Source organism: Tamandua tetradactyla, chromosome 19 (assembly GCF_023851605.1).
Source record: "Tamandua tetradactyla isolate mTamTet1 chromosome 19, mTamTet1.pri, whole genome shotgun sequence".
Classification (NCBI taxonomy): domain Eukaryota; kingdom Metazoa; phylum Chordata; class Mammalia; order Pilosa; family Myrmecophagidae; genus Tamandua; species Tamandua tetradactyla.
Window position 1 is genome coordinate 69057280 of NC_135345.1, and position 23270 is coordinate 69080549.

Sequence of the window (23270 nt, forward strand, 5' to 3'; positions counted from 1 at the left end):
CCCCTAGAGCAGAACTCCTTGAGAGTGCACCCTAGTAGGAGATCCTCCATAAATGTTATTGGACTAAACCTAAGATAAATGTTTACAGAGAACATTTCTACTTCTTAACTGAGATGTCTAAACTTTAATTGTATGATAAAGACATTTGATTCCCTACCTAAAAAACTGAAATTATCCTAATCATATCCTCTGTAATATAACCTTACCCAATGTATAAGAAATACTATAACTGAGAAAACTATAAGCCCAGCAAAATCTCAGTTTATGGCTGTTATTCAAAAACATAATAATTAATAGTACTCCCCTGTTCACCCTCAAAAATGCTCTGATTTGGAGAATAAAATTATGGTATTCAATTATTTTTCTCTACCCACAGAAATGGCAATTGTATAATGTGCTGGTTTGAAATGATGTAGGTACCCTAGAAAATCCATGTTTTAATTCTAATCCCATTTTGTAAAGGCAGCCGTTTCTTCTAATCCCTATTCAGTATTGTATGCGTCAAACTGTAATTAGATCACCCCCCTGGAGATGTGATTTAATCAAGAGTGGTTGTTAAACTGGATTAGCTGGAGCCGTGTCTCCACCCATTTGGGTGGGTCTTGATTAGTTCCTGAAGTCCTGTAAAAGAGGAAACATTGTGGAGAATGAGAGTGATTCAGAGAGAACAGAGCAGAACGACATAGTCACAAGAAACAGAGTTCATCAGCCAGCGAACTTTGGAGATGAAGAAGGAAAACGCCTCCCGGAGAGCTTCATGAAACAGGAAGCCAGGAGAAGAAGGAAGCTAGCAGATGATGCTGTTTTTGCCATCTGCCCTTCCAGAGAGAGAAATCCTGACCGTATTCACCATGTGCCTTTCCAGATGAGAGAGAAATTCAGACTGTGTTCGCCATGTGCCCTTCCACTTGAGAGAGAAACTGCACTTCATCAGTCTTCTTGAACCAAGGTATCTTTCCCTGGATGCCTTTGATCATACATTTCTATAGACTTGTTTTAATTGGGACATTTTTTCAGCCTTAGAACTGTAAACTAGCAACTTATTAAATTCCCCTTTTTAAAAGCCATTCCGTTTCTGGTATATTGCATTCTGGCAGTTAGCAAACTAGAACACATAAGTTCAGCTAAACTATTATTTTCTTCTTTACTACTACACATCACTACCACAACCACACATTCCTGAACAGCTATTTAATCCAAACTGATTTTCCCAAAGGACTAACAAAGGGAGAGAAGTAACTACAGTCACCAACTAAGTAGTACCATTAGATGGTGTTTTCAATTCCCTAAGCCTAGTGGCTTTCATTTTTTATTCAATTTCTAACAAATTCTTTGTATCTGGGGAACTGGCACTATTTTGACACGTCTGCCTTTAAAATTTTGAGATTTTTAAGACTTCAGGAACACAAAGCAATTTGTTGTGTTCAGAATCTTGTCTTTATTGCCTCTTTCATGTTTAACCGTGACTTCCATACTTTTATTCATATTGTTTTAAATATCTTCAACCCTTCTGGAAATGGCTCCCTTCTCCCCTAAAATTATCTCTATCCTCTTCGAAGCTATTCTCTAGTAACACTTTCTGCTAATGCAGATGATACAGCAGTAAAGTGTATAAATCAGAAGCCTAACAGAGTGTAATTAACTAATTGGGTGAACCTGGGCAAGTTACTTTACCTTTCTAAGCTACTATGTATGAACTTCTTAGCATGATACCTGGCACTTAGAAAGTGCTTAAAGTAAAGGGTACTTCAACGTGTGTGTGTGTGTGTGTGTGTGTGTGTGTGTGTGTGTTTGTGCGCGTGCGCACAAGAAAGCAGGAGAGAGAGAGACAGAGAGAAAGCAAGTGTAAGAGGAGATTCACGCAGGATTTCGTTTATACTTCAGCCAGTAATACTGGTATATATATATATATATAACAGTATATTGCTTGGTACATACAGAAGTAACTATTTAGTGCCTAGTCCTAAATTTGCTGCTAATAAGTAATGTGATATTTAAGAAGTTTTTTTATTCTCCCTATTTCTCAATTGTGTAATCTGAGAAATGAGAAATATAACTTAATCGATATTCCCTCTAGTTCTAAAATTCCAATGATTTATCTGCAAATCTAAATTCTAAAATTCTTGTAATACCATTCCTTACACTTCTGAATCTCAAGGCAGCACAGAACAAGTGCTTTAAGTTGGTTGGCTATAAATGAATGAGATAAAAATTGTCTGTGCACTACAGTAATAGGATTTTCATACAAATAAAACTTGGCATTTTAAATATCTCATCAAACCAGTAAATCAGTGCTGTGCTTATAGCAAAAAATAAATATAAGGAGAAACACAGATACTTACCAATGTATCAGAGCCAACATGCTGCTTTCCCTTTTCTTGACATGGCCCTAATATCAATTTTCCAGAAGAAAAATAGGATGTATCCAATGTTTTATATACTTTCAACTCATGATGCTCAACAAAAAATTGATATGTATCTCGTGGCCTTATAAGATCTAGGAGAAAAAGAGAAATATACATAATGCAATAGCAATGATACTGCTCAATGATAACAACATACGCAAATTTCTAACAAAGTTATTTCTAGATATAAATTTGACTTAGAGAGATAGAGGCGGTTTAAGAGCACTAACTGAGGAGCTAAATTTTACAGAAGAGGAAACAGGCAAGAGAGAAAAGTCAAATTCTGCTTCAGTCTTACAAGCTGTGTGACCTTAGGCAAGTTCCTTAACCTCTCACTGGGCCTCCGTTTCCTTTTCTGTAATATGGGATAATAACAGTTCATCTACGTTAAAGAGCTGTAAATGAGTTCAATGTGCATACAATATTTAAAACACTGTCTGGCAAAGTAAGCACTCATATTAAGTCTTAGAAATTAGCAATAATGGCAGTCATTTTTGTTCAAAAGATAAAATGAGCTGACAGACAAGAATTTCTTATCTTTAAAAAGTTTAAATAGCCCACAATATAAAAGTATCACCAGGTCAACAGAATTTTTTTAGTTTACTTGACCAATGATTAGATAAGATCTTTATCAAGTAAAAGCTATGAGAAACCAGAGTTCTAACTACTTTTTACAAATTACTATCTCACCTTGGAACTTCTCTTTCATTTACAAACATTTCTACATCTATAATTCATTCCTTCTATCAGCAATCAGCTTCTGCCTCTGTTTCCTGGATATATAAGAATGTTTGTGATCCTAGACTACATGATATAGAAAATATACTGACTGAACAAAAAAGTGATGAACTCTTCACAATAGCACTCACAACTTTTCTAAACTCGTACAGTATAGCAAGACTACACTAAACAAAATTCTCTGTACTGCTACCTCTGCTACCAAATAAACGACGTGACTATGGACATAACTTCGCTACTTAAGATATCAAGTAGAATCTATCTCATAGTCAAATTAGGTCTGTTTTTGACCTATCTGTCTTCTGACTTAGGACAAATACTCCTCAGTACACACTGGTACAGTTAAAAATTAATTATATATTTCCTGTATGTAAACGTTACCTGGTTGGTAAATAGGTGAGTGTCTTCTGCTACCCCCCACAAACTATATAGCACACCCCCCATACTTCTTGTGGCGTTTCCTACTTTCTAGGAACTAAATGATTAAGGACATCTAATATATTAAAGCAGGAGGCTTCTAGGACCTTGTCTTAAGGCTAGCATTTGTCTGCTTGATATGTGCCCTTGCTAGACATATCCTTACTATACACTAAAGTAAGTATTTTCAATATCATGCCTAATCTTACCCATGAGAATAATCTCTCTTGTGTCTGGGTCCTTTACTCTCGTTGGCTGAAAAGGGTCTCCTAGAGGTATATTCAGATTTGTCACTAATTTATTCTCTGCAAAAGAAATGTCATTGATACAAACTATTTACTTAAATTTCTTCTCAATTATAAAGAAATTCCAAAATGAAATACAGCTATGAGTTGTAAAAGAAAACTGCCAGAGGCATAACAATGTCTTTGTTTATAATGGCTACTATGATAATCAAAAATTCAAATTCAAAAACCTACAATGATTTAATATAAAAGCAAACATCCTAAATTTATGAAAACTGTAAGCTCATTATAACATTACAACTCTTAAACTCTTACAGCATAAAGTAATTAAATTGGATTACATTTTGCATATTCTCTAAGACAACTGGAAGCACATAATATACTTTAAAAGAATTTATTGAAATGTCTATTTTAACAAGAGGTTGGGCATAGAAAAAGGTAAGCTTTACTTGACTGGGCAAATGATTCGAGAGGAAATCTTTTATTCTATGCTACTAATGATTTTTTTTTTCCTAAGAATAAAAAGTTTACTTTAAAAATCTGTAGAAAAATGAAAAAGCAAATTTTTACCTATAGTATTAAGTCTGAAGTTTTTAGATGTAAATTTCAAAATCTGCAAAGAGCTTCTTCTCAAACTACTATGTTATTAAAATAAAATCTAAAAGTTATTTTCAAGAATAAGGTCATACTTCTTTCATCGTTATCAAGGCAGATCCTTTTCCTATTAGCTATTTTGTTGACTTTTCCCATGTTTCCTTTTGCCTTCCTTTTAGATGACATTTCGTCTGGGGATAGTATTCCACTAATCACAAATCCTCCTGAAATTTAACAATGACAATAAAAAAGTCAAAATAAAAAAATACCATACCTGGGAAATGAAAAGCTTAAAACAAAACTTTTCAAATTAATTCAGCATATTTCCTTTCAAAACACCAAAGAATACATCATTACACATTCTACAGCAAATAGTTCAAATAACATTGATACCAACCAATTTCACTTATATCTCTACTACCCCAAATCTAGATGCATTAATGAAACATGACTCAATGATTTCTGTTGCTTGATTGAATCAACAACTATCAGTGGTTGTAAAACATTTTTTAAATTAAGAAATTTTTAAAAGTCCAGGAATGAACTGTTTATAATAATCAACACTTTAGTTTAGCTCCTTTAGTTTAGGTATATTCAAAGAAAGGAAACAACTTTAACAACACTATATTTTTCTGCCTACCCCCAAATATTTTTGTAGCAAAATATAAAGAAAAAAGATGAGAATAACAACAATGAATATTTTATCTTTACTATTTTTTCATGTTCTGATTTAATGCTTCATTTTATTCAATTAGAAATCTTGTTGGATAACACAAAAATAACATTCTATTAGGTCATATACTGCTTCAAATAGCTATCATAGAGAAAAAAATCACCATCTCTATAGGAATCAGACAAGTCTGATTTTGAATTCTACTCATATTACATTTTAGTAATTATTTAGTAATAATTTAGGGAATTATTAAATGAATTATTAAATTATATATATAATGTTAATTAATTAACATAAATAAATATGTAGAACAGTGCCTTGCCCACAGTAAAAATCAATGAACTATAGCAATCCTAAAATATTTTTTTATCATTGACAGACATTAAAGCATAAATTGAATTTTACCTGATGGCCTTCCTTGATAATCTATTCGCTCCCCTCGCCAGTATTCCAAAGGTTTCAATCGTGTTCTCTTGGTCCTGCGAACATTTGGTGTGTTGGAGGGCAACACTGTAAAAAGACGCACACATATAAATGTCTAGTTGGATGATACTCTGCACTATGGAAAGATTGGACTGATATTACCACCTTTCAGAACATTAATGGTTTTAGAAAAATGAGTAGAAAATGAAATGTTAGGATGTATTCGTGCTGATAAGAAATCCTAATTAAAAAAAATAGGCTACCAGATTGGCAAAAATTTAAAAACCTGATAATTCTCTGTTTGGGCAATTTTAAAGAAGCACAGCACTCTCATATACTGTTGGTAGAAATTTTCACTGACTGAAAACAATCTGGCAATATGTACGATTATACTCTTTGGCCAAGCAATTTCATCTCTAGAAATTGAATTTGCAAAAATACAAAAATGGGCAAAGGTATAGGTATAAGAATATTTATGGCAGTAATGTTTATAATAGCAAGAAAATGCATTGGAAACTATCTCAATGCTCTGCAACAGGAAACTAGACAGGGGTGAGATTATGTGTGTGCATGTGTGTGTATATACATATATATATATACACACACAGAGACGCTTATTTTATCTTAACAATACAAAGTTACATATATTTGAGTTTACTGGCTATAGTATTAAATTTCTACATCTTTAACTATTTTGTCTATTAGAGCTGTCCAATTATGAAAGCAGTTTATTAAAATGCACCATTCTAACTGTATTGTTTAAATGAAAATCTCCTGGCTGTTTATATTAATTTCTTCTTTATACATTTTAGTTGCAAGGTTGATTGGTACATGAAATTTATGATTTTTCTATCTACTTAATATTTTTCTATCATCACATGCCTTTCTTTATTCTGTTCAGGATTTTTAGCCTTAAATTCCACTCTCTCTATTAAAATTCTACTATTTCATTTTGTTTACATTTGCCTACATAATCCTTTGACTATCTTTTACTTTAAAATCTGTTTTTTATGTTTCTTAACATATAGGTTGGCTTGATATATTGTTTAACCAAATCTGATGTCTCTATCTTATCAGAGGAATCAATCCATTCATATTTACTTAGTTTAACAAGTAATACACTTTCATTTATTCCTTCCATTTCATTTTTTTTTTAACATGGGCAGGCACCTGGAATTGAACCCGGGTCTCTGGCATGGCAGGTGAGAACTCTGCCACTGTGTCACCATTTCCCACCTCCTCCAATTTACTAACTTACATTTATTGACTTTTCTTTCTCATTTTCATTGCTTTCATCAAATTACCATTTCTTTCCTTTCCCCTACCTTTGATTATTTCCAAGTTTGCTGTACTTTTTCACTCTAACATTACCCCCCCATTTCAGACACTGAAAAATCAAACTCCTATTTCTCCAGGAAAATATCAAAAATGATAATCTTAACCAAACTACTACATTCTTTCCTTTCTCCTACTCAGTAAAATGAAACTCTGAGATTATTTTCACTACCTATCTTCCACCCCTACTCTCCTCCGCACCATATCAAATTTTCTTTAAAAAGACTGGATTATAAGGGACTATTACAAAAATCCTTATTTAGTATTAATAAATCCCCAATCACTTTAGTATTAATTGGTAGATATACCATAACGTAATCTACAGTGAGTCACACACCTTTGTATAATGCCCCCAGCAGAATGCAGGAAGGACTTCTGACCTTCTAATCAATAGACTATAGCAAAGATGACTGGATATCATTTCTGTGATTATATCATTATATATTTATATATGAGAATATAGTTAAGAATGTCTAGCAGAAACAGAAGGAGATTCTTCCTTGCTGATTTAAGACCTAGCTAACACATTTTGAAAGAGTCTATGGTAACAATCACATAGCAAGAACTGCATGTGACTTCTGGTAGCTGAGTGTGGCCCACTGTTAACTAAGTGAGTAAGGAAATGGGGACGACTTCAGGCCTCAAGGAAGTGAATTCTGCCAACAATCATGAAAGCTTGGAAGAGGACCCTGAGCCTCAAATTGGACTACAGCCCAGGACAACACCTTGTCTGCAGCATTTTGAGACACTTGAGCAGAAGACCAAGCTAAGTCATGCCTGAGCGCCTCACCCACAGGAACTGTGAGAGAATAAATGTGTGCTTCCTAAAGCCACTTAATTTGTGGTTTTAGTTACACAACAATAAAACACGAATATACAGTATTATTTACATTTAAACATATATACTATAATTCTCATTCCTTGACCATTTCCTCCTTTTGGATTCAGATCTGATTTACATATCTGGTTAGAAAACCTCATATGGATATTTCATATAGGGGATACTTAGCTCAATCTTGCATTATCTGCACATATAATTCACCTATCACAAAGATATTTTGGCCAGATTATTATACACTATAAATATTATTTTGTTGTCTTCCAATATTACACAGATAAGCATTGTCAGTCATTTTTTTTCTACTTTGTATTCAACTAGTTCTTTCTGTCCAGAAGCTTACCTCTACCCTTGAAATTGAAATCACTTACGTTTAGAGGTGTATCTTATTAAATAACCCTGATTGGCACTTGGTAAACTCATTCTAACTGGGGACTCAAGCCTATCTTTAATCCTGAGTTGTTTTATTGCACTACTATCTTTAAATGTTTTCTCTCCTCCATCTGTTTTGCTTTGTTTCCTAGAATTCCCATCATTTTCATGTTTATCTATTCCATGTTATTACCACTGAGATTACATATATTTTTCCTGAAGGCTTTCATCTTTTTGTATTTATGCTCTGTTCTAAAGAATTTCTTCCATGTGAACACCATCTAACTCAGCTCTCAGCAGTGAGTCTCCTTGCCTTTAGTTCACCAACTGACTTTTTAAACTAAAAAAAAAATCATTATTTTTAGTACTAGCAATTCTTTTATGCTTTAACTGAATTTCTGAAAGTGCTCATATTTCTTTTATTGTTAAAACTGTCATCCTCTATCTCCTACAGCAGTTCTGTTAACTACTGTTAGAAGTGGTTAACGACTGTTCTTGGGCATAAAGCTTGATTTTCTTATTTCTGGATGCCAAAACCTCTGTTCAGGGATATTTTTCTTTCCTTTTGCCTACTCCTTGCTCTGTTCATCATTTTATTAAGCACTGAGAAGTACAGCAGTCTCTGTTTACTAGGGTGGCTAGATACAGACAAGATGGTGAATTTTCAGATGAGGCAATGAGAAAAGCCTCACCATTACCAGTTCTCCTCAGAAACAAGTACAGGAGCACTCCTGGCCTCAAATATAGGAAGAAACAGAGAAGACTGTCCTATGATGCCACAAAAGTGGGAGTTCCCATGAATTTGATTAGTAAATATCACTATGGGGCTCTAGTCCTGAAATGGGCTTCTCCACTGGTTCCCAGCTCCTATCTCTGCCTATTTAGCCCAACCTAGCTACCTCTTTGTTAAGGAGTGAAAACTGAGTAAAGTGTGGGAAAAGGGGTTGTCAGAAAGGCCATCTTGCTAGCAGTTATGTTTTTTGATAAAATTTTCTACTCTTAGCTTCTTAGCCTAGGTGTGGTATCATGCTCCCTATGATGAGGGCGAAGGGCAGGAGGGCTACAGGATTTATATATGGACAAGAGATTTATATATGCACAAGAGAGTAACTCAGTGGCTTGTGATGATTTACCATTCATGGAAACAGAATACATAATTTCAATTTATCTGAATATCCAAATAATATTTCCCCCCACTTGAGAAAAAGTAGTTCATATTTAGAAATGAAAGTTCTATAATAGTATTTGCGCCAATGAAAATTTTATTAAAAGAAAGAAAAATAAAATAATCTTACCTAATTTGTGATGTATTTTGTCCTCTGTTACTTTAAAACTTTTTACTCTTGAGTCATCATCTACAAAATACAAACAATAATATCATGGAGCAATGGCCAATTCCAAGTTGAATTAGAGTGTGCTACTTGGTCAACTTCAATATAAGTGTTTTAAATAAAATTTGATCCAGTAATACATCTTATTTCTTCTTTTGCTTTTCAGAGCAGAGGAATGAAAGCTAAGGAAACAGAGTAGCATTTCCCCAGAATTTGCTACAATAAATATATCTAAAGGGCTTAACAGTTACAAACAGCAAAAACAAAACAAAGCAAAACAAAAATAAAAGGTTTCTATTGTTCATGAATAGATGAAATAAGCCACTGGGTAGATAAAAATGTAGGACACGACAATAAACGATTAATATACTAATAATGTAATCTGTGACTTATCTGTGACTTTCTCTTTAAAGTTCTCAAACAGTACAATCATACTGACTTTAGCAGTGTGCCAATTAGGTCAGAGATTCTCAACCTTAGTATGGTAGATAGCAGCCATCGATTCTTCCCCTTCCTGTGTACAAATGTTGTTCCTCATCAAGAGGCAGAAATTAAGTCCCTTCTTTTTTTAATCTGCACTGGCCTTGGTGACTCACTTGAGAAGACAATAAATACAGCAGAAATAACCCTCTCTCCTCTCAACATCTGACACATCACAGATTCTCTATTTCATTGTCTGCCATCCTGCCAACCTACACCCCCAACACAGTAAGCTCCAGGAAAGGAAGGAATTTTTGTCAGTTTTGTTCACTGCTGTATTCCGAGCCTTTTGAAGAATATACAGTAAGTATTTCACGATATAACATAAATACCTAAAAATTTCATAAATATTTAAAACATATACAAAAACATATACCCACTTATATTATTAGATTAAATGGGTATAAAATTTTTAATCCATATCTGTACAAACAAAATAGTATTTTCCTCTTTTTCAAGCTCCCATGGAAGAACTAGAAAAACTAATCATACACTAAAATACAAAGAAAACCTTAATAAATTTCAAGAATAAATAGTTCAGGCCAAGCTCTCCAGCAACTGTGAAATAAAATGTTATTAACATATTAACAAAAGCACAAAAAGATAATATAACCTCTTAGAATAACAGCTATATTTACAGAGGATTTAACATACAATAAACATTAAGCTAAGCATGGAATATGTATTCATCCTTTTATCAGTCTATGCAATTCAAAATGACATCACCATTTTACAGAGAAGGAAGCTGATGCCAAGGAACACTGAAATTTCTCATTCCAGATCACACAGCTAATAAGTGGCAGAGCTGAATTCAATCACAAGTCTCTAATTCTGAAGACTAAGTTCTTGACTAACGCATACTCTGGATCAAAGAAAAATCACCAAAATTTAGAGTATTCTGCAAAAGAAATATCTAGAGAGCAAAGCTATAAAATAAAGCCAATATTATGTCAAGGAAATTCAATGCTTCTTTATCAAAAAAATTCAGAAAATGAGAAAAAACAGTTTAACAGATTATGTTCAAGCATATATTCTTCAGTGGCAAAACCTAATCATCTTTCTAGTCTAGTCAGTAAAAAGGAAGAGGACACAAATATACAAAACTAGAAACAGTTATTCAAGTACAGATGGTTACAAAACAATACATAAGACAAAGATGCTCACTGTCACCATTGTTATTCAACGTCATACTGGAAGTTCTAGAAAGACAAATTAGACAAGAAAAAGAAATAAAAAGCAACCAAATTGGAAAGGAAGAAGTAAAACTCTCACTGCAGATGACACAATACCATATGTAGAAAATCCTGAAAAATCAACAGCAAAGTTACTAGAGTGAATAAATGAGTACAGCAAAGCACCAGGGTACAAGATCAACACTCCAAAATCAGTAGTTTCTATACACTAGTGATGAGCAATCTTAGGAGGAAATCAAGAAAAAAGTTCCATTTACAACAGCAACCAAAAGAATGAAATATTTAGGAAGAAATTTAACTAAGGATACAAAAGATCTATACCCAGAAAGCTACAAGAAATTGCTAAAAGAAATCATGCAAGACCTAAATAAATGGACTGGCATACATGTTCATGGACTGGAAGACTAAATATAGTTACGATGCCAATTCTACCCAAATTGATTTAGAGATTCAATGCAATACCAATTAAAATCCGATAACTTACTTTGCAGAAGTAGGAAAAACCAAAAGCTAATTTTATTTGGAAAGGCAGGGTGCCTTTATTTATTTTTTATTATTTATTTATTAGAACAGGTAAAAATACCTTGAGAAAAAAAATGAAGTTGGAGGTCTTACACTACCTGACTTTAAAGCACATTATGAAGCTACAAGTGGTCAAAACAGCATGGTAACAGCACAAACACAGATATACTGACCAATGGAATTGAACTGAGTGTTCAGAAATAGACCCGCTCATTTATGGACAACTGATCTTTGATAAGGCAGTCAAGCCAACCCACATAGGACAGAGTATTTTCTTCAATAAATGGTGTTTGGAGAACTGTATATACATATGCAAAGGAATTAAAGAGGATCCATATCGCACACCCTATAGAAAAATTACTCAAAATAGGTCAAAGACTTAAACATTAGAGCTAGACTATAAAACTTTTAGAGTAAATATCTCATAAATCTTGTAATAGGAGGTGGTTTCTAAGACCTTACACCTAAAGCATAAGCATTGAAAAAAGAAACAGATAAATGGGATCTCCTCAAAATTAAACACTTTTATGCATCAGAGAACTCTGTCAGGAAAGTAAAATGGTAACCTATGCAATGAGACACAATACTTGGAAACTAGGTATGAGATAAGGATTTAGTATCCAGAAAATATAGAGATTCTTCAACTCAACAACAAAAAGACAAACAACCCAATAAAAAAAAATGAGCAAAAGACATGAACAGACACTTCTCAGAAGAGGAAATACAAATGGTTAACAGGTACATAAAAAGAAGCTCAACTTCACTGACTACTAGGGAAATGCAAATCAAAACCACAATGAGATATCTTACACCCACTAGAATGCCCAACACCAAAACAACAGAAAACGACAAGAGCTAGAGAGGATATGGAGAAAGAGGTACACTTATTCCCTGTTGGTAAGAATATAAAAAAGTACACCCACTCTGAAAGGCAGTTTGGCAGTTCCTCAGGAAGCTAAATATAGAAGTACCATATGATCCAGCAATCCCATTATTAGGAGTGTCTTCAGAAGAACTGAAGGCAAGGACACAAATGAATATCTACACACCAATGTTTATAGCAGTCTTATTTACGATTGCCAAGAGATGGAATCAACCCAAATGTCCATCAACACGTGAGTGGCTAAAAACAGTCAAAACAGAGGCAAAAACAGCTGTGAGACAGAATAAAGTCATGAAGCATGCAACAACATGGATGGATCTTAAGGACATTATACTGAGTGAAATTAGCTAGAAACAAAAGGATAAATACTGAATAGTCTCATTGCTGTGAACTAACATTAATGAATGAACTTTGAGAATTGAAGTTAAAAGACAGAAACAGGGTAGAGATTGGGCATTTAGTGAAGGAATGCAGATTGTGTAACAGGACTGATTTTAAAATCTCAGAAATGGATAACAATATTACTTGATTGTAGCACAATCATATAAGTACACTAAATGAAGGTGAATGTGAGTATGATTGAAGAAGGCCTGGTGGCACGTATGAAATCAGAAGGAAAGGTAGAGGATAAAAACTGAGACCGAATGCCTAGAGTGAACAATGACGGTGATTAAAGGTAAATATAAAAACATTTTTGCATGAGGGAGAACAAATGAATGTCAACATTGCAAGGTGCTGAAAATGGATGGTATTTACGAAAAAGTACAATTATGCAAGCTAGGGTCTACAGTCAACAGTAACACTGTAATGTTTTTTCACTGAATGCAACAAAGAACTTACGCCAAAATTAAATGTCAGCAGGCAGGGGGCATGGGGGAGGGGTATGAATTCTTTGTGGAAGAAAAGGAAATGTCTTCATATAGATTATGGTGGCATAGGCATTTATACAGGTTGGATTGTTTGTGTGAATAAAACTAATTAAAAATGAACAGAGAGAAACAAGTGCCAGAAAAAATGTGGAGAACAAGATGTACCTATTTACTGTTAGTCAGGAAACAGAGAGTTACAGCCCCTTGAAAGGCAGTATGGTGGTTCCACAGGAGGATAATGGTGGGGTTGCCATAGGAGCCTGCAACGCTGCTGCTCAGTATATACCAGGAGGAACTGAGTGTGGGGACAGAAATGGACATTTGCACAGTGGTGTTTATAGTGGCAGTGTTTCTAATTTCCAACGGATGGAGGTGGCCTAAGGATACAATGACTGAAGGATGGAAGGGGGAACTGTGGTACATACATACAACGGACTACTGAGCTACAACAAGAAGGAATGAAGGTGTGAGGCATGCAACACCTGAAGGTTCAACATGAACCTTAAGGACTGTACATTGAATGAAATGTCAGAAACAAGAAGACAAGTATTATCATGCCTCACTCATGTGGACTAATTATAATATAAAAACTTGGTGAACTGAAGTCAAGAGCATGGGTTATCAGGTTGGGGCCTAATGTAAAGGGTCCTAGATTATAAGCTCTTACAACATTCACATCTATTCTGGAGTTATAACTCCTATCTATAAATTCTGAGATACTGAGCTGTTTGTGTATAACCTGGTCATTCCAGAAACTTCAGGTATTTATGTGACACCTGAAACTCAGAGTTAAAGCTCTGAAGCTATGAAAGTCAGCATTACCCCATACAGTAACTGTTTAAAAAGATGAAAAAGGGATCAGACTTTGACCAGACATATGAATGAAGCTGATTTGGATAGGATTAAGGTAGATCAGAATACAGGGTAAAGGATGATATATGTCCACGTTTTAAAACTTCAACTTCTATGTGAGACCAAAGGGAGAGATGTTTATTTGGTGCAAAATTTATATTCTGGGTAGCGCATTACCTAATTTAACTTGTATGGTCAGCTTAGTTGAACACTGTAAGTACCTGGAATCATGAATAGGGCGTGAGATTTTGTTGATTTGTCCAAATTAGTGTGGTTCTCCAATATATCCCAGAATAATTTGGGCAGTGAATAAAGAAGCATTTGCAAAGTCCCCTAGGGGGAATGGGGAGAAAGGAAAAAATATTCAACTTCCCCATTTGGAAAATTCCTGATATTCTCAACCAAATCAACAAGCTGAGCCCTCAATCTTGGGGTTCGTGCCTATGAAACATATTCCTGAAAGGACAGGCTAGATCTACTTATAATTATGCCTAAGAGTCACCCCCAGAGAACCTCTTTTGTTGGTCAGATGTGGCCTCGCTCTCTAAGCCAATTCGGCAGGTAAACACACTGCCCTCTGCTCTATGTAGGACATGACTCCCAGGGGGTTAATTCTCCCAGGATGAAATGGGACCCAGCATCATGAGAATGAGAAAGTCTTCTTGAACAAAAGGGAGAAGAGAGAATGAGACAAAACAATGTTTCAGTGGCTGAGAGATTTCAGAGTCAAGAGGTTATCCTGGAAGTTATTCTTATGCATTAGATAGATATCCCTTTTTAGTTTATGGTGTATTGGAGTGGCTGAAGGGAAGTACCTGAAACTGTTGAGCTATGTTCCAGTACCCTTGATTCTTAAAGATGATTATATAATGATACAGCTTTTACAGTGTGACTATGTGATTATAAAAACCTTGTGTCTGGTGTTTCTTCTATCCAGGGTATGGACAGATGAATAAAAAAAGAGGGATAAAAATACATAAAATATAGGCCTACAGGGGACAACCAAATCAATAGGCTGAGCCCTCAATCTTGGAGTTTGTTCATAGGAAACTTATCCCTGTAAAGGATAGGCTAAGCCTACTTCAAATTAGGTCTAAAAGTCACCTCCCAGAGAACCTCTTTTGTTGCTCAGATGTGGCCTCTCTCTCAGCCAACACAGCAAGCAAACTCACCAACCTCCCACTCTCTACATGGGACATGACTCCCAGAGGTGTAAACCTCCCTGGCAACATGGGACAGAAATCCTAGATTGAGCTGGGACTCAGCATCAAGGGATTGAGAAAACCTTCTCAACTGAAAGGGGGAAGAGAGAAATGAGACAAAATAAAGTGTGAGTAGCTAAGAGATTTCAAACAGAGTTAAGAGGTTATCCTGGAGGTTATTCTTATGTATTATACAGATATCCCCTTTTAAGTTTAAGGTGTATTAGAGAGGCTAGAGGGAAGTTCCTGAAACTGTAGAGCTGTGTTCCAGTAGCCATGTTTCTTGAAGATGATTGTATGATAGTTTTCACAAAGTGACTGTGTGCTTGTGAAAACTTTGTCTGATACTCCTTTTATCTACAGAATGGACAGATGAGTAAAGCATATGGATTAAAAATAAATAAATAATAGGGGGAACAAATGCTAAAATAAATTGAGTAGACTGAAATACTAGTGATCAATGAAAGGGAGTGGTAAGGGGTATAGAAAAAAAATAGGGGAACAAGATTAAAATATATTGGGTAGGTGGAAATACTAGCGGTCAATGAGAGAGACAGGGGTAAGGGGTATAGTATGCATGAGTTTTTTCTTTTTTCTTTTTATTTCTTTTTCTGGAGTGATGCAAAGGTTCTAAGAAATGATCATGGTGATGAATACACAACTATGTGATGATATTATGGGTCACTGATTATATACCAAGAATGGAATGTTCATATGTTAAGAACGTTCGTGTTTGTATGCTGTTATGCTTTGTCAATAAAAATTTAAAAATATAAAAAATTAGTCTGCCTACTGACAGAGATATATTATCAAAAGGGGATAAAAGTCTCACTACTTTTATGTTTGTATGTTTGTTTGTCCAAACTTACAATTCACTATTTTTAAATAGTAATGAAAATTAAATACCAAAAAAAAAACTCGTTAAGAAATGTGCAAAGCCTACATGAAAAAAAATTATAAACCTCTCCATTAAAAGGCAATTTAAAAACTGTATTATGGAAAGTTTCAAACATATTTAAAGTAGGAAAAAAGCATAATAAATGTAATATATCCATCAGCTAATTTCAGAATTCATCAATATATGGACAATCTTGTCATGAATTTAACATTTTTAAATACTGGAGTAAATACTATAAAAGCCAATATTACAATTACATCCTACCTTAAAGAAAAGACTATCAATCATCCCTCCCTCTCTCCCTTCCTCCTTTTCTCTTTAACCTAGGTACAGAGTCATACAAACCTCCAACTATGTAATAAAGTTCTTAATAGGTACTCAATACATGTTTGCCATCAGTAACAACTGGCATAAAACAACAAGCACCTTATTCCATATGCATAATGCCAAAAAAAACTAGATGGCAGAAAATAAACAAGAAATTACCTGAACTTTCCTGAACTTCATTTTCTTCCACATCATAATTATCATTCTTCTTTCCAGATGCTAAATAATTCTGGAGCCTTGAAGGTCCACTTAAGAAAAAAAAAGGAAACCACAAAGTTAGTGTTTTTATAATATATCTATCTAATATATCTGTCTTAATAGTTATTCTTCTTCTAGAACCCCCACCAAAAGATTTTTTTTTGTAAAACCAAGAGCAATGTTAAGTCAACAAAAATATAATACTTGCTGCAATTAATTCATGATACATTCTGAATTTTATAACCTTCTAAACTAATTTATGGATCAGAGCTATGAATTTAATCAAATCAAACAACAACATCCATTGGTAAAAATCTATTGATAAGAATAAAAATTAGAAATAAATCAGCTTATCTTAATTTTTAAAAACTATAGCCAAAACAAATAGATTGTAAAATAATTCTCGTCTGCCATACCAGAGACCTGGTTCAATTCCTGGAGGCTACCCATACTAAAAGAAAAAAAACATATATATATATATATATATATATTGCCCAGAAATTGTCCAGGGTGACAGGTTATTTCAGTTCTAGAACTTTTTCTTCCTATCATCAACTCAGGATAGGACTTCTGCCCAAATAGTAAAGAAAATCTTAGAAATCCCTCACAATTCTGAGATTTTGCTATAACTTAACATTTACTCATTTTAAAAAATGTATTTGACTTCAGATATGTAGAGCTAGAACCTAGTTCCTCCCACTTTGAATGTGGTCTGGACTTAATGACTTGTTTCTAATTAACAGAATAACTGCAAGTAACAGTGTGCAACTTCAGAAATTAGGTATCATTAAAACTCAGTGTGGCTTCCATAGTACTCACTCTCTCTCCCAGACCACTTGCATTGTGGGAAGCCAGCTACCATACTGAGGAGCACAGTGGAGAGGTCCACATGGCAAGATTCTTGACACCTGGCAAGGCAGGAGGTCTCCAGCCAACATCTATGTCATAAGTAAATCCTCTAGTTCTGTTAAAGTCTTCAGGGGACCACAGCTAGATAAACTTGTGGACTATAACATCATGAGAGTCCCTGAGGGAGAACAAGCCTCTCCCAGATTTCTGACCCACAGAAAATATCAAATATTAAAGATTTATAGGCCACCAATAATATTAAAATTAAGTTGTGGGGTAATTTGTTATGTAGCAATAGGTAACTAACATAAAGAATAATCATTGTCATCCTTAGGACACATGCATACCTTTCTTCCAAAATTGAAGTTTTAGGCTCTCTAGAATTCAAATTAGACTCCACTGGTGTCTTAGATGTATATGCATTGATCTGAGACTTTAGATGAACATTTTGTGCAGTTGCAATACTAGCTGAACAGTTTTGATCCTGTGAGCTACCTGCAGCACTGTGAAAATCAAAGTTTATTATTATTTACCAAAAGACATTTCTTCCAGAAACAATACACAGGTGGGTAGAGAATATATTGGCTAAAACAAATATCAGATCACCCTATTCAGACTGTAAGACTTATGACTAGCTCAGAAAGGAAATTTTATTTTTGGATAATTCTAATTTAAAAATTCTGATGAGAGAAATGTTACAAAATTGACCTAAAAAGATGGAAATACTGATAGAAGGAGGGTGCGAGGGTATTTCAGTGGTAGAATTCTTGCCTACCCTGTGGGAGACCCAGATTTGACTCTCATCCATGCCCTTCCCAAAAACAAACAAGCAAGCAAAGCAAACAATTAAAAAAAAAACAAGCAAACAAAAATTAAACAAATGATGCTGCAAAAACGGGATACTCAAATGGGAAAACAGAAACGTGACCCTGCCATACATCATACAAAAAAAAGATGCTGATGGATGGACACCAACAAACATCACCTACAGGCAGCTTGTAATCCTACATAAATGATACTGGTTTTTATTTTATATTCCTAGTCAGCTTACTGAGTGACAATACCTACACTCATCTCTGCTAGCTGTTATCTAATTGGTTTAGCCCAAATATATGATGAACAACAAATTGTACTGTACATGTAAAGAAACATTACCCAAAATCATCAAGATTTTTCTTCTTGGTCAGGCCTGTCTGGTTACTTTCCAACAAATTATTCTGGGAATGCCTGGAAATTTCTTCATTTTCAGTGATACCTCTAGAATCTTTAACATTTACAAACTTCTGGGTTCTTGAGCTCCCTTGAGTAGCTGTCTTCTGTTTTTTAAGTGGAGCAATTTTTTTCCCAATAGTCTTAAATGACAGATTTGTTTCTCTGGCAGATTTCTGTCTACTTCTGTGATGTACTGATAATTCATTTCTTATTGGAGAAGAATTGTTATAAACAGGACCTGGAAGATTCAGTGATACCAAAAGTTAGCGAAATATTTCTCCAGATTATCTGGCTCACTGGAATACCACCATTATTTATACTTACCCATAAATAAAGATATATTGATCACATGCTAAATTTGTTTCCAAATTAAATTCTTAAACTATGCAGCTCTTCACTTTATAGATACATAGCTCCAGACCCTTTAAATTGATCATAAATTTCTAAAGCCCCCACTACTCTGGCACTCCCCACTACTCTCCTGGCCATCCTTAAACTACTGATGTCCAAATTTCAGCTTCTCATCTACATACCTCTTTTAAGGGACCTATCTACCCCACAGATCGAATTACTATTTATATGATATCTATAATATCCACATACTACTCTCCCCAAACCTATCCCTGTTGCTTTATTCCCTATCTTCATGAAAAATAAACCTTCCATCCAGATGCCCAAAATCTAAGCCATCCTGTTACCCCTACCCACAACCAATCCCCAAACCTTATCAGTTCTATTTTCTTGATGCTTCTCAGATCACCTTCTTTGAAGCTCTATTGCCCATCATTAGCAAAGGCTCTCATCATTTCTTGTCTAGGTTACTAAAATAGCATCTTAACTAATCTCTCTTTCTCTAGTCTTGTTTTTTTCCAATCCATTTTTCACATTGCTTCAAGAATCACCTCTGGAAAACACAAACTGGATCAATACAACCCTGCTTAAACTCTTTTAGTGATTGATTATCCATAACTTCAGGATTAATTTCATCATCAATTTCTGTATAAATCTAGAGCTTGCTTATTCATTAGCCACTGCTCTCAATAATCTCCTTCCAAACAAACAAACAAAACAAACAAAAAAAACCAAGCAAAGTCAGCAGTACCAAACTATATGCAGTTTTTCTGAAGAAGTGGTTGTCAAAGTGTGTTCCTTTTACAACAACAACATCAACACTTAGGAATTTCTTAGTAATGCAAATTGTAGGGCCTCACTCAGATCTACTTAATAAGAAAATGGGAATATGGCCAGTAATCCGTGTTTTAAAAAAGCCCTCCTGGTAATCATGGATGCATATGGTGGGCGGGTGTGTGGGGGGGAGGGTGGATGTTCAAGCTCTCAGCTCTACATGGAGCTTCTGTTTGAAACATTCTGCTTCCTCTTCACCTTACCAAATCACTGAACTAACTGCTAATTCATCTTCCAAGATACTTTCCCTAATTCCAAAGTCTAATTTAGGTAGTGCTCTCAAGTCTTTAATGTCTGTCATACATCTGATTGCTTACATGTCTCCCCTTTCCCCCAGCTGACTTATGATTCCTTGAGATGGAGATTAAAGTTTTATCCTTATTTATTTATATTCTGAATACCTAACATCTGGAACAGGACTGCAGTGAGAGGCGATGAGTCAGAAAATGTGACGAGGCACTCACCCTCAAGACTGTAGAAGTACTGAGACTGAACCTGCACAATTCTGAGAACAAGCATATCCTTAAATTTCATATCCTAGGTGGCTCTCTTGTCTCACTTACTCATGGCACAGCTTAAAGTCATTCTTTGCTCATATGTATTCAATAAATGTTTCTTGGTATACAAGCAAAACTCTGATATATTGCAGGTTCATTTCCAGACAACCGCAATAAAGTAAGTCTTTATTGAGTGCATTTTTTGATTTCCCATAAATGTTATGTTTACACTATACTGTAGTCTATTAAGTGTGTAATACTATTATGTCTAAAAATAAATGTATACATCTTAATTTAAAAATACTTTATACTAAAAAATGCTTGCCATCGTCTGAGCCTTCAGCAAGTCATAATCATTTTGCTGGTAGAGGGTAGTCTGTTGTCTGCACATAAAGGTTGTGGGCACTAACCTTCATACTCAGGCAACCCTTGACCCATTTCCATAGTGTCATACAGCCTCACTCTACCCTCCCTGAACTCTGAGCATCAGTTTACAGTACTCCTAGACCCATGCATGCTCATGGGCCAACAATCATGTCATTCACCTCAGGGAGCCTTAGTTTACAGCAGTCCTAGAACTGCACAGGCTCACAGCCCTCAACCACACTTTCCAGCTCTGAGAAAGTGCTGACCTGCAGAGCCGGGTCACATCAGCCCCCAATCCATGAAGACATTATGCTGACCAGATGCCACAGCTATATACATGCCTGCGCACAAAGAGCCCTGTACCTTAGACCAGTGTACACAAGGGTTACGCACACCCACCCGGCCAGTGTACACACACAACTACATCCTCTCTAGCCACTGGGTGCCCACGTTCACAAGCATCAGCATAACATCCCCAACCTGCACCTGTACCTGCTCTGAAACAAATCACAGCACCGAGTGCCGAACCCCATGCCAGGATCCCAGCTGTACAACCATCCCCTAAACACAAGGCCTTAGACTATTGAAAGAAATCAACTCCCAAAGTAAATCAATAAAGATGTTTACATGCCACAAAGACAACAGAAGATCACTAAGCATATAACAATGCCTAATGACCAAATTAAAACACCAGAGGAGACACAAATGTTGGAACAACTAATCAAAGATGTCATACAATGCTACTTAATAAAATAAATGGGACAGTAAATGATATAAAGGAGATCAAGAAGATAGGAGAAGAGCATTAAGAGGAATTTGAAAAAATAAATAGAAAAACAGCAGATATCACAGAGATTAAAGACCCTGTTGACCAAATAAAAAATATACTAGAGGCACACAACACCAGACTTGAAGAGACAGAAGAAAGCATAAGTGATTTAGAGAACAGGGTAACTGACTTCGAAGACTCAAAACAGCAAATGACAAAAAAGATGAAAAAATTTGACTTGGATCTCAGGGAAATAATAGATAAAACAAAGTGGGCAAATGTAAGAATCACTGGTATGTCAGAACTAGAAGGGAGGAATAAAAGGCTAGGAAGAGTAACTGAGGACTGTATTAGTTAGGGTTCTCTAGAGAAACAGAATCAACCAGAAATATAAGTAAATATAAAATTTATAAAAGTGTCTCATGTAACCGTGGTAACATAGAGCCCAAAATTTGTAGGGCAGGCTGCGAAGCTGACGATTCCAATGGTGGGTCTGGACGAACTTCACAGAAGAGGCTCGCCAGCCGAAGCAGGAAGAGAGCCTGTCTCTTCTGAATCCTCCTTAAAAGGCTTCCAATAATTAGATTAAGCATCACTCATTAAAGAAGACCCTCCTCTTGGCTGTTTACAAATGCAATCAACTGTGGATGTAGCTGAGGTAATCAGGATTTAATTCTATGAAATGTCTTCATAGCAAAAGACAAGCCAGCACTTGCCCAACCAGATAAAAACGTGCCATCACTCGGCCAAGTTGACACATGAACCTGACCATGACAAGGATATAATAGGGGAAAACTTCCTAACCCTCAAAAAAGGACATAAATATACAAGTCAAAGAAGCCCAAAGAACTCCAAACAGAATGAATCCAAATAGGAATTCCCCAAGACACATACTAATCAGTCTGTCAAATGTTGAAGAGAAGCAGAAAATCCTGAAAGTGGCAAGAGAAAAACAATCTACATATAAAGGAAAACAAGTAAGACTGAGCTCAAACTACTCAACTAGCACACTGGAAGCGAGAAGCAGTGGAATAATAAATTCAAGATCCAGAAAGAAAAAGACTTTCAGCCAAGAATTCTGTACCCAGCGAAAATGTCCTTTGAAACTGAGGGAGAGATTAAAATTTTCACAGATAAAGAAGTCTTGAAAGAATCTGTCAATAAAAGACTGGCCCTACAAGAAATACTAAAAGGAGTTCTGCCAGCTGAAAATAAAAGACAGGAGAGGGAGGTCTGGAGGAGCGTACAGAATTGAAGAGTACCACTACGGGTAATTAAAAGAATACTAAGAGAAAGAAGGAAAAGAATATATAGATCTGACAAATAAAATAAAAAAAGATAAGATGGTGGATTCAAGAAAAGCCTTTTCAGTAATAACTTGGAATGTTAACAGACTAAACTTACCAATTAAAAGATACAAACCAGCAGAAAGGATTAAGAAACATAATCCAGCTACAGGCTGTTTACAAGAGACTCATCTTAGACCCGAGGATACAAATAGATTGAATGTGAAAGGATGGAAAAAGATGTTCCATGCAAGCAGTAACCAAAAGAAAGCAGGAATAGCTATATTAATATCAGACAAAACAGACTTTAA

The 23270-nt window shown here is 35.2% G+C and overlaps 1 protein-coding gene across 1 annotated transcript in view; it reads right to left on the reverse strand.

Annotated features, from left to right (window-relative positions):
• CENPC (centromere protein C) overlaps window positions 1-23270 on the reverse strand; it is a 91910-nt gene that overhangs the window by 5765 nt on the left and 62875 nt on the right. The window contains exons 10-17 of the mRNA XM_077137004.1: window positions 18800-19094; window positions 17992-18147; window positions 16757-16845; window positions 9336-9395; window positions 5478-5582; window positions 4495-4623; window positions 3770-3865; window positions 2343-2497 (exon numbers count right to left, since the gene is read on the reverse strand). Of these exons, the coding sequence (XP_076993119.1) occupies window positions 2343-2497; window positions 3770-3865; window positions 4495-4623; window positions 5478-5582; window positions 9336-9395; window positions 16757-16845; window positions 17992-18147; window positions 18800-19094 (1085 nt within the window). The remainder of the gene's footprint in view (window positions 1-2342; window positions 2498-3769; window positions 3866-4494; window positions 4624-5477; window positions 5583-9335; window positions 9396-16756; window positions 16846-17991; window positions 18148-18799; window positions 19095-23270) is intronic.